General features: G+C 40.6%; 1 protein-coding gene across 2 annotated transcripts in view; it reads right to left on the bottom strand.

Annotated features, from left to right (window-relative positions):
• LOC125461849 (inositol polyphosphate-5-phosphatase A) overlaps nucleotides 1–18,961 on the bottom strand; it is a 499,445-nt gene extending 480,484 nt beyond the window's left edge. For both annotated transcript variants that reach the window (XM_048551135.2, XM_048551134.2), the window contains exon 1: nucleotides 18,397–18,961. In XM_048551135.2, the coding sequence (XP_048407092.2) occupies nucleotides 18,397–18,633 (237 nt within the window). In that variant the 5' untranslated portion in view covers nucleotides 18,634–18,961. The remainder of the gene's footprint in view (nucleotides 1–18,396) is intronic.
• Between the last annotated feature and the right edge of the window lie 517 nt (nucleotides 18,962–19,478).

The raw sequence follows: 19,478 nt of genomic DNA, 5'->3' as shown, positions 1-19,478 counted from the left end.
TGTTAGAAATCCATTGCTTTTGGATTATTTTTACATAGTCTATGTTCCATAAGAGAAGACAAACTAACTAAAAAGACTATGTGCAGGTCTCTGCACACATTCTGAAAGGCAGCGCCTTTAAATGAGATTTGGCGTAAAATCTACATCATACAGCAAATGCACAACTATTTCAGCTGCAAGCAAACAAAATTTAACAATGTAACTTACCGAGAGCAAAGGAATTTCACTTGGAATTTACAGTCCACTGTCAGAATCACTGACAATTTATAAATTGCAGCCATTGTCAATTTACAGCAAACTGCTGGAATCACTGGCAATTTGCAAGTTACTGGTCATTTATGAGCTATGCCGCAATCACTGAAACTTACTCGCTGAAATGCTGATAGAGGCAGAAACATTGTTGCATTTAAATATCACTTTAACGTGTACCCAAAGCGCTGCGCTGTATGACTTTGGACCAAGTGCTGAAAAGTGAGACTTGGCTGGATTGCTGTTTGACTGACATTATCAGAATGGGCAGAACGGCCACCTTCCACGCCAGAAATTTCTACGTGATTTACCTGGTGAGTGTTAAAGTCATCAAGATAGTGTTACGTGGGCGGGGGTGAGAAGGGAGGCAAGAATTCTCACGTCTAGCCACCGTAACATCAGTAGGAAAATTGTCGGAACCTTGGAAAAGGCCACAGTTTGTCTGGCTCCGTGGGGTATCCTTTCTCTACAATGCCTAGGAGAGACCAATCTAGATTCAGGTAAAGCTGCTAAAAATATGGATACAAATCCAGAATGAAATTATAATTAGAAGATTATGTCAGATCACCAAATCAACAGAAATATTTATGCACTACAGAGGCAAAGGCTGTGAAAAGAGTGTTATGGGACTGCGAAAAATCTAGCAAATAGGAGCAATCAGAGAAACAAAGCTTTAGAAAGTCTGGAAATCAGGTGCGTACACAAAATGGTCTCAAAATGAGCAAAATTACTGTATTATCTAAATGTAAATGCCCTGAGCAGAGGCAAAAGCTCCATATGAGGAAGTCTGGGGGATTGGAAGTGGGGGACATACAACTTCTACAATTCACTTTTGGCTGTTCTCACACCCAGATACAGATAGGGCATGCTGGCCTCATAGGACAGTGGCATTCAGTACTGGGTACTAAACATCACATAGTCAAACTTCAGCACCAGAAAACAGGAAGCCAACTTAAAAATCACTGTTGAAACTGCCACCATAGAATGACAGGTGTGAGAGTGATGCTGGGAAGGCAGCATGTAAGCTAGTGTTGATATCTTCAGGCACTTGTCTGCCTCCTTTCTCAATACTAGTAAGGCCCAAAAATTGTTCCAAGGTTTTTATCTAGGCAAATGCTTTTCATCTTCTCAACAAAGTGGAAACTGAACCTGAACATGTGAGCCATTTTCTATTTAAAAAGATACATGAGAGGATTATAAGTCTGGCTGTGCAGCCTGGGTGTGTACAAGGAGACAGTTCTGTATTCCTGTTCTGCATAACGACACTTTTCTGCAGAACCCGTCCTGTCTGAAGGAAGGTGGTTAATTTTTTTTTAATGAGTGATGATATTGAAAGACTGGAGGGTTCTGTCTTTACAAAATCAAAATCACAGAATTGTTATAGCACAGAAAGAGGCCATTCAGCTCATCAACTCTCCAAACAAGCAATTCACCCAAGTGCCACCAACCTACCCCACCATCCCCACCCCACCCACCACTCCCACAGCCCTGGCAATGTTGGACAGTACTCTGTTGATTATGCTGTTAATTGTATTTAAGCAATGTTCTTGTGGTGAAGTGGTAATGTTCTGACCTCTGAGCCAGGAGCCCAGGGTTCAAGTCCCTACTGCTCCAGAGCTGTGTAATAACAGATCTGAACAGGTTGATTAGAAGATATCAATCAATTAACATCTTTCTCTGAAAGCAGCAGTTTCTTGAACAAATTTCTCCTAGTTTAGTCTTAGCTAATACCCATTTCTCAAAGGTCAGTATCATTGATAACAGGAAATCTCAAACATTTTGGTTGAAGAACTTTTTCTTGAATTTAGTACCAAACATAGACCCAAGCTAAATGATAATATTGTATCATTATATGGAAGTACTGTAGGCTAACAAAGCTTTTATGGAAAAAAAGTAGTTATTAATAGTTATCAGTGGGATGGACAAGCCTGCTGATGGCTGGAGAAACTGTCTATGTTTGGTGTGATATTTGGCAATGATATTCATGAATCATTTTATATTTAAAAAGTCTTATTTTTCAGTGAAAAGTCGATGAAGTCGCACAGCATTGCCTCCAAAACACCTCTAAAAATCCCATTGAATTTAATTTACTCAGTCTGATAAGACAGTCATCTTTCAGAGCACTGGCACATTGGCTGAACAATGGTTTGAAACTAGTTTGACAATTTTGTACATCTCTTTGAGATAGAGCCGATGCAGGAGGCTGCAGACTTTGGTAACATTCACCAAATCTCTCTAAACAGAAAATGGAATTGTCTGATAATGACACCCGAAAGGACAGCCAGTGAGACCTCTACATCGCCCCTTTTCAGCAAGATCCAGATCTTTCTGTGCAAACTGCCCCAACCTTTTAACACATAATCAAGTGCCCCGACAGTGGAAATACCACTTGTTGGGAGCTGACAGCCTATTAGAGACTCACTGTTATTTTTGCACAGTGGTACTTTTGAAGAATCAGTGGCTCTTATAATCATCTGAAGCATCAGATCCAGGCGGGATCCAGGCAGATCAGTAATGATGGGAAAGGGAGTAATATGGTTGGGAGTCACTTGGGATTAGGCAAAAAGAGAAGGAATGTGGCATTCGGAAGCCCTTCCTTTCACAATGCCAAATCCTTCCATCAACCACTGCTGAGTCTTTGTGAAATGAATACTTCCAGCCCTATCACTGGGAGCTACAGGTAAAACCATCAGTGTTTGATTGTCATGCATGCCGCATGGCCAGATGCCCATCAGCCTATAGGTAAACACAAGCTGCATCGGGATGAGGTCCTAAAGTGGGCATTAAGTACCATTTAAGGGGCTCAATTGGTGGCAGTCAGGCAGGACATCCACAGTCATTTCCACCCCTGACTTAATTGGGGTGCAGAAAAAATTGGCATGAGATTCCACCTACCCAATTAAATGCTCCCCCAACACCAAACTACCTGCAGGATAGGGCAGAGATTCCAGGATCCTGAAATCTGTGCTTTAACCACTGGAGGCTATTCTGAGTGACGAGCCTGTGAACAAGTGCTGATGGGGCACCTCGGAAACTGACCAAGCTCATCCACCAGTAAGCCCTGCTTACTAAGTACTTGTACATTTTTTCACCAAACCACTGGTTTGTCATTATAGACCACCCAGGATCTAAGATCCCAGCCTGAGAAGTACTTGGACACATTAAGGTGAAGTATGAAGGAGGTACACTAATTTCCCCTCAGTATGCTGTGGTAGATCGTGTAACTTCAAATAAGAGGATGTCCAGAACTTGTTCTCACAACTCCAGGGTGAGTCATGGAGAACTGTCAGGGAGCAATGATCCTAATCACAGAGGTAGCATTTTATTAAATTCTGGCACTGTGACAGAACAGTGGAATCACATGTTGAATTAGACTTGGTGAGCCTCCCTTTGCATTCTTTCCATTGTGCATACAATGGAAAACTTATATACATAAAATCTGTCTCTCTTTCTGTCTATTGTAAGGAGAGGCTGACTGGTGCATTGCTGATTGAATTCTATTTTTATACAAGTGTTACTTTAAACACTTCCAAGTCACAAATCATCTTCTAACTGTGAAATCAGCGTATATAAAAAACTGCTTTTTATGGCAGGCATGTACATTATATTCCAGTATTATACATGTATTGTGTGTACATACATATTTTAATGAGGGCTAAACATGTTACTGCTGGGCAACTGGTTGAAATGAAGTCAAACCTCAGGGACAGCAATGTACACCCACAGACTGCTTAGATTATCTACATTTATACATGGAGCCCTGGCAGTCATGTTGCAAGATACTGATTAAAATTAACTGAGAGTAAGTTGGGAAGGAAATCTATGAGAGACTGCAACAAGAGCTCACTAAATAAATAGCACATCAGCTTTAAGTTGTAGGACAACATAAACATGCATTCTACATGGTTTGAAATCATCGTCTGATTGCCGTATCTCTGTTGGTTCAATGCTTTCTGCCAAAATATGAACTGTAAACACAAACTACATGTCATTTTTTATTAATAATAAAAAAAAATCAAATTTCAGAGACATGCTTAAATACTCGTGTATTGACCCCAATGCACTTTATTGGAGGAAATGGGAGGTGGGGCCTGGAAATATTCAGCTGCTGTCAAAGATCATTATTATATTTTTTTTCACACAAATATGTCATTTCTGCTGGGAGGAAATGCCCAGTCATGCCAAAAAAAAATGCTCCTAAGATGCAATAACACTTAACTTTGGTCTAGCGATCATAATTCTATTAGTTTCAAATTGGTTATGGAAAAGAATAAGCCTTCCATAAAAGTTAAAGATTTTAATTGGCCTAAGGCAAATTTTAACGGTATGTGACAAGAACTTTCAAAAGCTGATTGGAGTAGACTGTTCACAGGTAAAAGGACATCTGATAAGTGGGAGGCATTCAAAAGTGAGATGCTGAGAGTTTGTTCCTGTTACAGTGAAAGGAAGGCTGGTAAGATTAAAGAAGATGAAAGATATTGAGGTTCTAATCAAGAATAAAAAGAGAATTTTTTTTCGACATGGACAACTTGATTCAATTGAATCTCTTAAATCAATATAATGAGTGTAGGGGCATTCATAAGAAAGAAATCAGGAAGGCAAAGAGGGGATATGAAATAGCTTTGGCAGATAAGGTTAAAGATAATCCAAAGAGATTCTACAAATACATGAAGGCCGAGAGGGAAATTAGAAAGAGAATTGGGCCTCTTAAAGATCAAGGCGGTCATCTTTGTGTTGAACCCCAGGAGATGGGGAGGGTTGACGAAATGAATATGTCACATCATTTTTTGTTCTTTTTGGAAAGAAATAGAGCCTAGAGAATAAGGAGAAATAAACTTTAGAACACAGAACCTAAAACATTATAGCACAGAACAGGCCCTTTGACCCTCGATGTAGCGCCGACCTGTGAAACCAATCTGAAGCCCATCTAACCTACACTATTCCACTATCATCCATACGTTTATCCAATGACCATTTAAATGCCCTTAAAGTTGGCAAGTCTACTACTGTTGCAACTACTACTACTATCTTGACTATTCACCCTATCCATAAATTTTAATGTTTTAAAAGCCATTCACGTTACAGAATAGGATGTTCAGGACGTCTTAGAGAATACAAAGGTGGATAAAATCTCTGGAACCTGATCTAATGTATGCCAGAGGGTTGTGGGAAATAAGCAAGGAAATTATGAGACTCCTTGCAGAAATATTTGCATCATCTATGACTACGGGTGAAGTGCCTGATGACTGGAGGGTGAATATTGTACCTTCGTTTGAGAAAGGTTGTAAGGAGAAATCGGGGAGCTATAGACATGTGAATCTGACTTCAGTTGCGGGTAAGTTGTTGGCATTGATTATAAAATTTAGGATTTATGGACATTTAGACAGGCAGAAATTGATTAGGGATAGTCAACGTGGTTTTGTGCAAGAAAAATTACGTCTCACAAACTTGATTGAGATTTTTGAGGAAGTTACCAAAAAGTTTGATGATGACAGAGCAGTTGTTTATTTGGACAAAGTTCCGCATGGTAGACTAATTGGTAAAGTTAGGTCACAGGGGATTCAGGTTGAGCTTGTCAATTGGATACATAATTGGTTTAGCAGGAGGCAGAGAGTAATGATGGGGGGGTTGCTTTTTGGACTGGAGACCTGTGACCAGCAGTGTTCTACAGGGATCTGTTCTGGATCCTCTTTTGTCTGTCTTTTATATAATGAGAATACAGAAGGCATGGTAAGTAAGTCTGTGGATGACACCAAAATTGGTGGCATGGTAGACAATGAAGAAGGTTTTCTAAGATTACAAAGGGGTCTTAATCAAATGTACCAATGGGCTAAGAAATGGCAGAGGGAGTTCAATCTGGATAAATGCAGGATATTGCATTTTGGTACAACAAACAAGGGTAGAGTTTATACAATTAATGATAGGGCAGGAATATAATTCTCTAAGTTTGCATCACATGTAGGCAGGATGGTAAAAAAGGTGTTTGATACGTTTGCCTTCATTGCTAAGTCCTTTGACTATAGGAGTTGTTGAGTTTGTATAGGACATTTATGAGGCCTCTTCTGAAATACTGTGTCCAGTTCTGGTCACCCTTTCATAGGGAGGTTACTATGAAGCTGGAGAGGGTTCAGAAGAGATTTACCAGGATGTTGATAATAAAATGTGAGGCTGGATGAACACAGCAGGCCAAGCAGCATCTCAGGAGCACAAAAGCTGACGTTTCTGGCCTAGACCCTTCATCAGAGAGGGATGTTTACCAGGATGTTGCCAGGTGTGGAAGGTTTGAGTTATAAAGGAAGGCTGGATAGGCTGGGATTTTTTTCCACGGCACATAGGAAGTTAAGAGGTGACCTGATTGAAGTTTATAAAATAATGAGAGTTATAGATAGAGTTGATGGTAGTTATCTTTTCCTTAAGATGGGAAATTTCAAGACTGGGGGCATATTTTTAAGGCGAGAGGAGAGAGATTTAAGAGGCATCTTTTTCACACAGAGAATGGTCCAAGCCCGAGTACAATCACAACATTTTAAAGATATTTGGATGGATATATGAATAGGAAAGGTTTGGTGGGATATGGGCTAGGAGCGGGCAGGTGGAACTAGTTTAGTTTGTGATTATGTTCAAAATGGACTTGTTGATCTGAAGGGTCTGTTTCTGTGCTGTATGACTCTATGACTGTAAGACTATAACCTGAAGTCTATCTATTTATAATCCATGGACAGAGATTGGTAATCATCCAGGTGCCTTGAAATGACTGTTAAGTGATGTCAGTGGATTTTCTATTGCCTACTATTTTAACAGGGGCTTTAACCCTTTGAGGCCCATGCCTACAGGCTGCGGTACCACTATGGAATACCAATGTGCTAACTGTCTACCCATTAATATTGACAACTGTCATTTTCAGGCAAATATGTAGAACAAATCTTTACCGAGTATGACCATGTTTGACAAGACAAGCTGATAATTTGTTTGTAGCAATGGAATGGACATTGCTGTGCAAAGCACGTAGCTGTCATTGGGATATCAACATATTTGCAGAGCACCCGAGCCTGGTGTGAATGAGATAAGCAACTGGGCACCTCCAGAACACATTTGTCTGAAAATGTTTCATGAGCCCCACAGAGTGTGAACCAGAAAGTATCATTTATAATAATGTCAAAGAGTTGCAGAAACAGAAGATATAAAAGGACTACATAAAGAAAATGTGCATTTTTTAGAAAAAATCTCCCAACAACATATAAAAGTTGAAAAAATGAAATTCCACACTTGTAAATTATTTTTCAGCACCCGGTTGATTGTCTGGCAGTAATTAAGACTCTAATTAATAGGTTCTTGGGTTGGAATAGCCAAACCCTAATGATTTCAGTTGGTATTTAGCAACTCAGAGCAGAAATCCTACACCGTTCACTATGTTTCGATGGGGGCCAGACAATGTGTTAGAGTTGTAGAGTCGTACAACAGGAAAGAGACCCTTCAGTCCAACTCGTCAATGGTGGCCAGATATCCTAAACTGACTTAGGCCGTTTGTCAACATTTGGCCCAAATCCCTTTAAACGCTTCCTATTCATATACCCACGAGATGTGTTTTAAATGTTGTAATTGTACAAGCTTTCACCACTTCCACTGACAGTTCGTTTCAGACTTACACCATTCTCTAAGAAAAGGTTGCCCCACCAGGTCCCTCTTAAATCTTTCCCTCTCATCTTAAACCTATGCCCTCTAGTTTTGGACTGGCCCACCCTAGGAAAAAAAAACCTTGTCTATTTACCATATCCAGGCCCCTCATGATTTCATACATCTCCATAAGGTTACCCCTCAGCCTCCCACACTCCAGAGAAAATAGCCCCAGCCTATTCAATCTCTCCCTTTAGCGTAAACCCTCTAATCCTGGTAACATCCTTGTATATCTTTTTTGAACCCTTTCAAGTTTAATAACATCTTTCCTATAGCACAGAGACGAGAAATAAACACAGTGTTCTAAAAGTGGCCTAACCAATGGCCTGTACAGCCACAATATGGCCTCCCAACTTCTATACTCAATGCACTGGCCAACAAAAGTAAGCTTGCCAAATGCCTTCTTCACCACCCTGCCTACATGCAACTTCACTTTCAAGGAACTATGCACCTGCACCCCTTGGTCCTTTATTTGGCAACACACCCCAGGGCCCTACCATTTACTGTAGAAGTCCTGCCTTGATTTGTCTTACTAAAGTGCAGCACCTCACATTTATCGAATTGAAACTCCATCTACCACTCCTTGGCCCATTGGCTCACCTGATCAAGGTCCCATTGTGCCCTGAGGTAAACTTCTTCATTGTCCGCTACACCACCAATTTTGGTATCATCTGCAAACTTACTAACCGTATCTCCTACGTTCACATCCAAATCAGCAACAATTTCTGAATTTTTGCATTTAATTATACGTGCACCTGCTGGAAGCCACTGTCCTATTTGTGCGTATGTAACAGTGTAAACCACTCAGTTCAATTTAAAAAGAATTCAAAGTAACAAGACATTGTTAAAACTCTAACCCTACAGATAGTGACCAGTGCTTCTGTATCAATGATTTAATACAACAGCAGTCACTTTCCACATGCAGAACAAAATGAATATTGACATGCACATTCACTAGGTTACTCGGTTTGCTAACTTCACTGTTTCAATTTTTGTGCGCAAAAGGTAAAAGAAGATAATTTAGGAAAATTAATTTTCTGTGGTCATGCTGAACTCAATTTAGACTAACCCAATTTTGTATTTCCTGCCTCCTTGGTTTACTTTCATGTAGGATGGTATTGCATCATGCTCTATGCGTAAGGTAAGCACTTTCACAACTTTTACATAATGTCTTACTAAATTTCATACATTCCAAAAATCAGTAACACTATCACTTACATTCTTTAATATTGTCAACCCTTCTGTAACACATACGACACTACTGTCTCACCTCGCCAATTTTGTTGTCAAATTTACCCAACACATAAGGAGATAATCTTGGCTCCTAGGTTCCTTGGCTAAATGTTATTCCTTAACCAAGTCAGAAATTTTATTTCTTCAAATTAAAGAGGCACCAAGTAAGCACACAGCATCCAAACTCCTAAAAAGGGCTGATAAAAAGAAAATTACTGCTTGGTACCCTTTGTCAGCCATATGTATTGGATTCCACATGCAACACAACTTTAGTATTTTTCAAGTCCATTAATGGCATTGGGTTTGGCTGGCTGGGCCAATCAACATTCACTCACTGTCCCTAGTTGCCTTTAAACAGGTGGTGATGATCTGCCTTCTTGAATTGCTGAAATCCATTTGGTGTCAGAGCACCCACAATGCCATGAGGGGGGTTATTTCAGCATTTAGACCAGTGACAGTGAATAAGCGGCAAGTCAGGGTGGTGACTGTCTTGGAGGAAAATATGCAGATAGGGTATTCTGATACATCTGCAACACTTGTCGTTTTAGGGGTTGCAACTGTGGGTGTGCAAGGTGCTTTCTAAAAAGCCTTGCTGAATTACTGTAGTGCATCTAGTGGATGGTACACACTACTGCTACTGTGCATTGGCAGTGGATGGACAATGTTCAAGAATTTGGTGCCAATCAAGCAGGCTGCTTTGTCCTGAAAATTGTCATGCTTCTTGAGTGTTGTTGGAGCTGCACTCATCCAGGTAACTGGGGAGTGTTCCATCAGGCTCCTGACTTGTCCCTTGTAGATGGTGGGCACGCTTTAGAGTGTCAAGGGAGAAGTACTCAGACAGTAATCGAGTCGCACATCACAGAAACAGACCCTTCGGTTCAACCAGTCAATGCCAAACATAACCCTAAAGTAAACTAATCCCAGCTGCCTGCTCCTGGTCCATGTCCCTCCAAACCTTTCCTATACACATATCCACATGTCTTTTAAATGTTGTAATTGTACCTGCACCCACCAGTTCATCAGGAGGTCCATTCCACATGTGAACCACCCTCACTGTAAAAACTTTGCGTCTTATGCCTTTTTTAAAATCTCGATCCTCTCACCTTAAAAATGTGACAAGTCTTGAAATTCCCCAAATTGGGAAAAGACAACAACCATCAACTTTATAAAATAATCTTTGAAAGCATCCACAGGAAAGTATTATCACTGGACTGTTAATCCAGAGACCCAGATAAAGCTCTGGGGACCCAGCTTGAATCCCACCACGGCAGATGGTGGAATTTGAATTCAACAAAAATATCTGGAATTAAGGATCTAATGATGACCATGAAACCATTGTTGATTTTTGGGAAAAACTTGTCTGGTTCACTAATGTCCTTCGGGGAAGGAAACTGCCGCCCTTACCTGGTCAGGTCTACATGTGACTCCAGACCCACAGTAATGTGGTTGACTCTAAACTGTCCTCTGGGCAATAAATACTGCCTGGTCAGCAATGACCTCATCCCATGAATGAATAAAGGAAAAAAAATCACACAGCTTCAGCTCATTGTTGATTATTTCAAAACTTATTTGAAATTTTCTTTTATGATCCAGTCATATTTGAGTCCATAACATTGGCAATAGGACAATATGACTAGGATTAACTAATTCATCGTCATGATGATTGTTGGTTTCGTTAGTCAAAAAGCTTGTTTGACCATGACATAACAGGAAGTCAATTTCATGGTTTTTAGTAGCAATGCCTTCCCTTTCTTGTCTGTTCCTAAACACATAGCCATTGTCATATCAGAGCATTCCTGGCAGAAACCACATTCATTAACCTGTGTTCACTGGTAGCACAGTGCCATAGAATCTCTAAGTCAACCTGTGAAGGCAGATTGGGCTTGGTTTAACAGTACTTCCAGTGGTGCAGCACTCCCTTGACACTGTACCAATCTAGCGTGCTATGTCATTTTGGTTTGTGCTCAAGTTCCCGGACCCTCAAACTCTTGACACAAGGGCCAGGTTGCTACTAAATGGCTAATACAAACTGACATTGCTGTAGTTACAGTCGAAAGTGACATACTTTTCTAAAGCATTTGGTGCAAAAAGTCTCATATAGAACATGTCTCCAAGGAACCATTATCAAATCACTGTGAGATGTTGCTGTTGTCACATGGCATTAATTGTCACTTTTCAGCTTTGTAAACAGAGATGTGAATAGGACTCTGAGGATCGCTGTGTACAATTATCATTGTGGGAAGATATCGTTAACATCCATTCATGTCAGCACTACAACCCTTCAATTTGCTTCCAAAGACCCAGCATGAACTCCTACAGCAGCATATGGTACAACTATCATTGGATTCTTTCAGAGACGTTACATTCTAATTTGTAATCTACTATACTATTTTTATGTTTTAACAATTATATATTGGTGAATATATCAAATGGTTGAAATATAGTTCATTTTAGGGGAGTTCTGATGTCAGATTTCTGACCAGTCTTTTCTTGTTGCAAACACTGGTAGATATGGCATATATTTTCCAGCATCTTCCGCCTGTACTCCATTTTTTTAGCCCAATCTTTAATGTATCGTCTGCTCTTACCTTGGGTTTTCAAACACTACTTTCTATTCTGTCGCATCATTGCACATTTTTAAGCAAGCTCGTTATCAACTTTTAAATGGATTATTTTAATTCATGAGAAATTATATCAAGATTCACAAAATTGGTGTAATGGAGCCAGTTCCTTTGAGATGTGCATTATCTTTGACCTTACCTGAAACAGGCCTTTCCTATTACAAACCATTGGCTGGCTAACTGTTATGAAGGACAACTTTTCTTCTTATTTCCTTCACCCATTATGGCAATCGCTTGGCCTGTCCACTGCATCTGCCTATGGCAGTGGTGTTGAAAATGGGAACACTGAGCAGTGAAATTCCATCACCCATGACCATAAATCTAACTGCTAAAGTGCCTATATACTGTGCCAATTGCTGCTTTAATTTACTTGCATGTACATGGCCTTTCATGACCTTTCACGGCCTCACAGCATTTCACAACTAATGTATAATTAAAGCTTAGTGACTTTTGCAACATGGGCTAATCACGGAAGCCTTCTGTGCCCCACAGAAACTCCCTCACAAAGAACAATAGGATATTTATTAGGATAACCTGCTTTAGTGGTATTATTTATAAACCTTCACCGGGGCACCAAGTGAACTCCCCTGCTTTATTTGCCAAAAGCAACACAATGCAGATACTTAAAATCTGAAATAAGACAAAAAAAGGGCTGTAAATGCTCTGGTCTGGCAGCACCTGTGGACGGAGAAACAAAGTTACATTTTAGGTCACTGGCCTTGCATCAGAAGTTGGGAAGTTACAGGAGTAATAGATTTTTAAGCAAGGTGAAAAAAAGTTGACTTTTTTGTGTGCTGATTTCGGCTTCTCCTTTTTTGACTCCCTTCTTGTTTTGGATGCTACTATTCACAATTCTGCCATTTCCATTTCTAGACACATCTTTTGTTTCCTTATATGTCCCATTGGCACTGCGTTTGGCCGGTGCCCTCAACCTTCTTGTCACTTACCTTCTCCTGCTTTCTACATTACTACAGACCTTCCCCTTCATTCTTTTTTCCCCTTTGCACTTACTTACAAACTGTTACATTTCAACTCTTAGCAGTTCTGATGAAAGATCATTAACCCTCTTGTTCTCCTCAGGTGATGGCAGACCTGCTGAGATTTTCTACTATTTTCTGTTTTTATGTTTTCAAAGGCCTGGAGTGGGAGCCTGAAATCTTGAATTAAATGCACAGGATGCTGGAAGCCTCTTCTGGAGTGTTGCGTGCAGTTCTGATCACGCAGTTATAGGAAGGATATTATTAAACTGGAGAGAGTTCAGAAATGATTTACAAGGATGTTGCTGGAGTGGAGGGTTTGAGATATAAAAATAGGTTGAATAGACTCCAGTGAACTTTTTTTTCACTGGAGTGTAAGAGGTTGAGGGGTGACCTTATAGAGGTTTATAAAATCATGAGGGGCATATATAAGGTGAATAGCAAAAGTCTTTTCCCTAAGGGTAGGGAGTCCAAAACTAGTGGGCATATTTTTAAGGTGAGAGGAGAAAGATTTTAAAAAGACATGAGGAGCCACTTTTTTTAAAACACAGAGTGTGATGAGTGTGAGGAATGAACCGCGAGAGGAAGTAGTGGGTGTCGGTGCAGTCACAACATTTAAAAGACATTTGAATAAGTACATGAATCGGAAAGGTTTGGAGGGATGCGGACCAAATTCACACAGGTGGGAACGGTTTGGTTTGGGAACACAGTTGGCATGGACTATTTGGACAAATGAGTCTGTTTCCATGCTTGATGATTCTATGTATTACATTATAGATTACAACTCTTACGAGAATGTATGCAATAATTACAGTAGGTTTATATGACCCTTAGCACTATTGGATAATCATGTTGTTGCAACTGTCCAGATTACATGCAATGTTTCAATATTGATTCAAATTTCACTGGTTGCATCCATACTGAGGTATAAGTGTGAAAAACAATTACAAATATATCTGAATCTACATCAACTAATTGCCAGTGGTCTTTGGTCATAATTTCTACAGAATGCAGGCCCTTTTTGAAAAGAAGTTTTTAACATTTTACTGTCTTTACAAAATAAAAAGGAGAAGCAACATATTTCACACAAGGGATTATTGCATATTACACAACATTGCAGTAAGAGTGATCTGTCTTAGGAAATGAATTGCTTTAATAAAGCATCAAGTGCTGTTCTGTGCGATGCAATGCATACATAGTAATCAATGGATTTTCTAGGCACAATTTGAACATTCAGCAGTTTTGTTACTTTTTAAAAAAGCATTTGAGTGTTGTATAATTATTCAGGAAAATGTCCAATATCTGTTCTTGTTTGTGCTCAGCGCCAAATCTCTACTTTGAACGCGGGCAGAAAAAACAAGTCCAGCCCAAGATTCAAACCTGGTTTGTCTGTACAAAATGAACTGAATTCTCAGCGGTGCTTTCACAAAATTGTATTGAAAATAATAGATGCAAACAACGAAAGGCAGGCTGGTAGAATATTCTTTTAGATGACACTAGATGTGAACACAGGATATCTGAAAATATTTTAAACCTAACTAAATATTTTGAAAAGTACCATCACCGCTGGGCTATTGCAAGAATAACAGCAAAGTTACAGGCTGGAAGATTTCACATACAGAAATGGAAATGATGACCTGATAAACCATTTTGGTATCATTGATTAAGGGCTAAATTATATTCAGAACACTGCGGAGAGTTCCCTCACACTTCTTTGACAATAGTGCATGCAAACTTTTCTGTCATCTGAAAGGGTAGACACCATCAAAGCCATCGACTCACACAGTGCTACATTGAAGTGTCAAACTAGATCATGTACTGAGATCTCTGGAATGGGATTTGCCCAAAAGCTGTTGATTAAGACACCAGCATGTTACCAGTGAACACAGGTTAATGAATGTGGTTTCTGCCAGGAATGCTCTGATATGGCAATGGCTATGTGTTTAGAAACAGACAAAAAAGGGAAGGCCTTGCTACTAAAAATCATGAAATTGACTTCCTGTTATGTCATGGTCAAACAAGCTTTTTGACTAACTAACCCAACATAAACATCAATCATGACGATGAATTAGTTAATCCTAGTTATATATTCCTATTGCCAGCATTATCAACTCAAATATGACTGGATCATAAAAGAAAATTTCAAATAAATTTTGAAATAACCAACAATAAGCTGAAGCTGTGTGATTTGTTTTCCTTTATTCATTCATGGGGTGAGGTCATTGCTGACCAGGCAGTATTTATTGCCCAGAGGACAGTTTAGAGTCAACCACATTACTGTGGGTCTGGAGTCACTTGTAGGCCTAACCAGGTAAGGGCAGCCGTTTCCTTCCCCAAAGGACTTTAGTGAACCAGACAGGTTTTTCCCAAAAATCAACAATGGTTTCATGGTCATCATTAGATCCTTAATTCCAGATATTTTTATTGAATTCAAATTCCACCATCTGCCGTGGTGGGATTCAATCCTGGGTCCCCAGAGCTTTATCTGGGTCTCTAGATTAACAGTCCAGTGATAATCCCACTCGGCTATTGCCTCCCCACAACTTGATTAGAGTGGCATGAAATGATATTGTCATATTATGGTGAATTGAGGAGCTCATTTTCCAATGTATCCGTTGAAGACTATACTTAGTTGATATCTTGAGATGTCATTTCAAGCTCGCCAGGTTCACACAAAAATGATGCAAGGAAAATTATTGCTCAAAATTTTCCTGAGGATGCTTTCAAAGATTATTTTATACATTAAGTGAAATGTTGTTTCCTTCAATTAGTCGAACTTAACACAGAATACATTTTCTCTCTTTACCCAGCCACTGTGTTGTTTTTTAAGATGTTTCAATGATCCACTTATTTACTGAAAATGTTGCTAAATTTGTATACTTTTTGGCAAGCATGATTTATTCTTATTCATGTGTAATGTGCAGATTTACTTACTCTTACTGGCATTTACACTCAGAGAGCACCAATGACAACCTTGCAATTAGATAAGGAAACGAATTCATATACCATTTATCACAAATGCTGTGGATAATCTGCTTAAGAATTATTGTTCTGGGATCAGTCTCATTCAGAGCTGTAAAAATTTAATAAAGCAAAGCATCAGAATATTCATTCTTTATCACAAAATCCAGACAGTTAATATTGATTATTTATATCCGAGTTACTTTAATATGAAGGAAAACTCCATAGATTAAGATTTTGAACTGTTGAATCATTTCAGATTGTCAAGTCGAACAGAGGCTAAAATTTAATTTCTTTTCATGTACATCTATTCCCTGGCTGGAGTTCACTAATTCACAACAATATCAAATTTTATATGATAAAATAGTGATTTTTGAAAAGATATGTGTATGTGGCACTGTAATTCAGAAACAAGAACAGAAATTGCTCCCAGACCTGTTGAGCTTTTCCAGCAATTTCTGTTTTTGTTTAAGATCTGTAAGCTGTGTTGGAAGCCTCCCTCTAAATATCACATTTAGTAAACGGAAGCCTAATGAATTAAGTCCTAGCATATTCAGAACTTCTGGCAGTTTATTAAAGTATCTGAGAAGTTCAACAGTTCCTAAAGCCTTTTTCTTTAAATCTTAATTCATTTTAACAAGTGTTAATGTGTAAATCTCTTTTCCCAATATTCTCACATCTAATTCATCTAATAAATTGAGAGTTAAAATGTGTCCAGTTAATGTGACACATGGTTAAGAACAGGTTAGCAATACTGAATACTGATTGGAAATACGTTTAAAAAAATGTTTGAAGTGAATGAATATTAAGTAAAGGAAAACTTTTCTCCCCTCTCGTTAATTTTGCTTTAAAGCACAGAACTCTGGATCATTCTGCAAAAAGGAAAGTTTGCCGTTGTACAGTATTTTAACATGTCCCTGAACGATGTCAAAGTGCTCACACACAATACTTACAGTAGTGCTAGGAAGAAGTAATTCTTATACAGCAAGATCCCGAGGGTAACAATGACCTATCGACTATTTTTAGGTTCGTTGGTTAACACAAGAATATAGATTATCAGAACTACATGTTCTTCACCAAGGAATGTGTCAGGATTTCAACATCCACCTGAGCAGACCGATAGGACCTCAGTGTACTCTGACACTCCCTGCTGTTCTGGAATGTCAGGTCTGATGATGCTTCGGCTGCAAACAGACCAGCTATGTGGTCGTCAGAAGTAAACACAACAGCCTCAAAGTTACGCCTGTGCTCCTTTGTGCCAATATACGGTCGTTTTGGTCCCTCTTTCTCAGCTCTCAATGCCGATCATCAGAACAAGTGGATGCGTGAGCTCCCCTAAAGTATTTGCTGTCAAAGCGCACAGAGTCCCCGGGCCCAGTTCTCAGCCACGATCACTTTCCCTGCAGTGGTGTTCGAACTCCCGATCAAAGGACTTTACATTAAAACAAAATGAAAATCCTGAACACACTTCTCAAGTCAAGCAGCTTCTGTGGTGACCTTTCGCCGGAAAGTTAAAAGTCCATTGATCAGAAGATTTTTAGCTTCAGGTACCTTTCTACTGCCCGACCTGCTCGGCATTACCAACACTTTAGAACTGCTTTTATGTTAGATTTCTACAATCCGGCACTCTGCACTTTGACAAATAATTGATCTTATCAGGTGCTGGGAACTTCTCACAATTCACTTTTATTCCAGACAAGCCTCCTTGGGATCAAATATTGTATATTTTGCTCAGGCAAACCAAGTCCACAAGGATACAGACATGTTAATGACAGTCCATCCCCACCCCCTAACCCGAAATAATAATAGATTCCGGTGTCACTTGCAAAATTTCAAAGGAAAATTCAGTGACTCGATCAAGTCTCCCTACAGTAACCATCCAAAATCAGGAAAGAAGAAAAGTCGAGCCTGTGTGTGTGTGTGAAAATGCAGGGGGCTGCTCCCTCTTGGGGTAAATGGATTGAAGAGAGCTGTTCAATTGGTCTAAGGCCGCCTTCCCCCATGGTTCTGCATTTTTGTCCACTTCTCTGTGTCTCTCAGATACATAACTAGAGTCTGAAGGCAGCTCAGGGCGATTATCCCAGCCAGGAGGCTGCTTTGAGAAAGGGGCTTGATGGGACTCTGCTGGAGAGATGAGGTTAACCCTCTCCATCCTGAGTTGACCACAACCCACCCTCCACCACCACCCCCCACCCGAAAACCCCGTGGAGATCACTGGCCACGGGGATATCCTTGAGTCTCTGAAGTGAACTCAGTACGGCGTCCAAAGCCAGTGCAGCTGGGGCTGAAGTCTCGGTCAGGACTTGACAACCCCCACACCTCCCCACAAGGGAGAGAGGAGGAGGGGGGGGCGCGGGTGGAGGACTTGGGCATAGGGCAGCAGAGGAAGAGAGCTGACACAGGACAGAGCGAAACCCCTACCCCACCCCGCCAACTCCAGCAGCTTTAACGAACCACCACCCCCTCCATCCCCTCCCTCCCCTGTCCATCCGACACAAACAACCCCAGAATAATCCCAGGGCCTGTTTAGATAGAGTGCACTGAACATAGCCAGTGACTTCCAGCCGTGGCAGAGCGGAGAGCGAATCATCCAGCCACTGAAGAAAGCACACACACGCCCGACCTATAACCCACTGCGCGTAAAAAGCGAGGCATCAGAGATAAACAAGAGGCAGACTTACATCTTCAAACAGGGATCCGACATTCGCTGTTGTCAGCAACACTCCCGTGCCCTGTGCAGGCGTCTTCACCGCCATAATCTGCAGATTTCTCAGCACACCTTTTGTTTCTGGAGCAGAGGAGAAGAGGGCTGTGTGTGTATGTGTGTGAGAGAGAGAGGCTCGCAAACTGCCTGCTTGCTGCTGCTCCCCGCACTGATCCTTATCCCGTGGCTGCCGCTGCGATCGGAGCTCCTTCATTCATTCACACACAGCGCTTCAACCTCTCTCTCTCTCTCTCTCTCTGTGTGTCTCTGTGTCTTCGCTCCTCAGGCTTTGGGAGGCTGCCCCTGCTTCTGGGCTCGCTTCATTATCAGCCTCTCTCTCTCTCTTTCCCCAACACCACTCGCACCTCTTCAGAAAACAAGCAGAAAACTTTCTCCTTCCTCCCTTCTAACACAGGCCGATCACCGTGTTTGCAAACATTTCACACACTCTATCTCTCTCCTCTCTCTCTCTCTGATCTTTGCCTCGGCTTTTTTTTCCGGGCAATCTGTCGCCCAGGAAACATTGCGTGAAATTGACTCGTAAGGCATGAATTTTTTTTTAACATAAACTGTCCTGACGTCAGTTACCAGATTTGAAAAGAGCCCTGCCTCTTAAAAGGGCAATGCCTTCATTGGAGGGTGCAGAAGATATGGGGTCTGGAGGGAAGTGTCTAACTTTGCGAAGGCTGTGGGGGGCTGACAGAAGAACTTTGAACACAATATTGCGTGGAATAATGAAACATCTCAGTAAAAGATGTGCAGGAGGTCCGCTGTTTGTTTGCACATAGGCACTTGCTCAAAAGCAATGCTTTCTACTTGGGGCTCATCTTTCTGTGCTGTATTAATTACATTAAAGAGTTCCCTCGGAAGGGGAAGCTTATTGTGAAGCGGGAAATCTAAACCCTTTATGTGTGTTGTTGCACAAGCTTGTGAATCCACAATGAAGCTATGGGAGCCAAGTTTGATCCGTCCCCACTGTGCATCCAGGCTGCGTGCTGTACATTCTGCAGCTGGACCACAGTCAGTCGGTATATGCGTGGGGCTTCATTTCATAACGTG

Source organism: Stegostoma tigrinum, chromosome 20, assembly GCF_030684315.1.
Source record: "Stegostoma tigrinum isolate sSteTig4 chromosome 20, sSteTig4.hap1, whole genome shotgun sequence".
NCBI classification, from domain to species: domain Eukaryota; kingdom Metazoa; phylum Chordata; class Chondrichthyes; order Orectolobiformes; family Stegostomatidae; genus Stegostoma; species Stegostoma tigrinum.
Note: the sequence above shows the minus strand (reverse complement) of the source record. Positions and strands in the feature narration are given on the sequence as shown.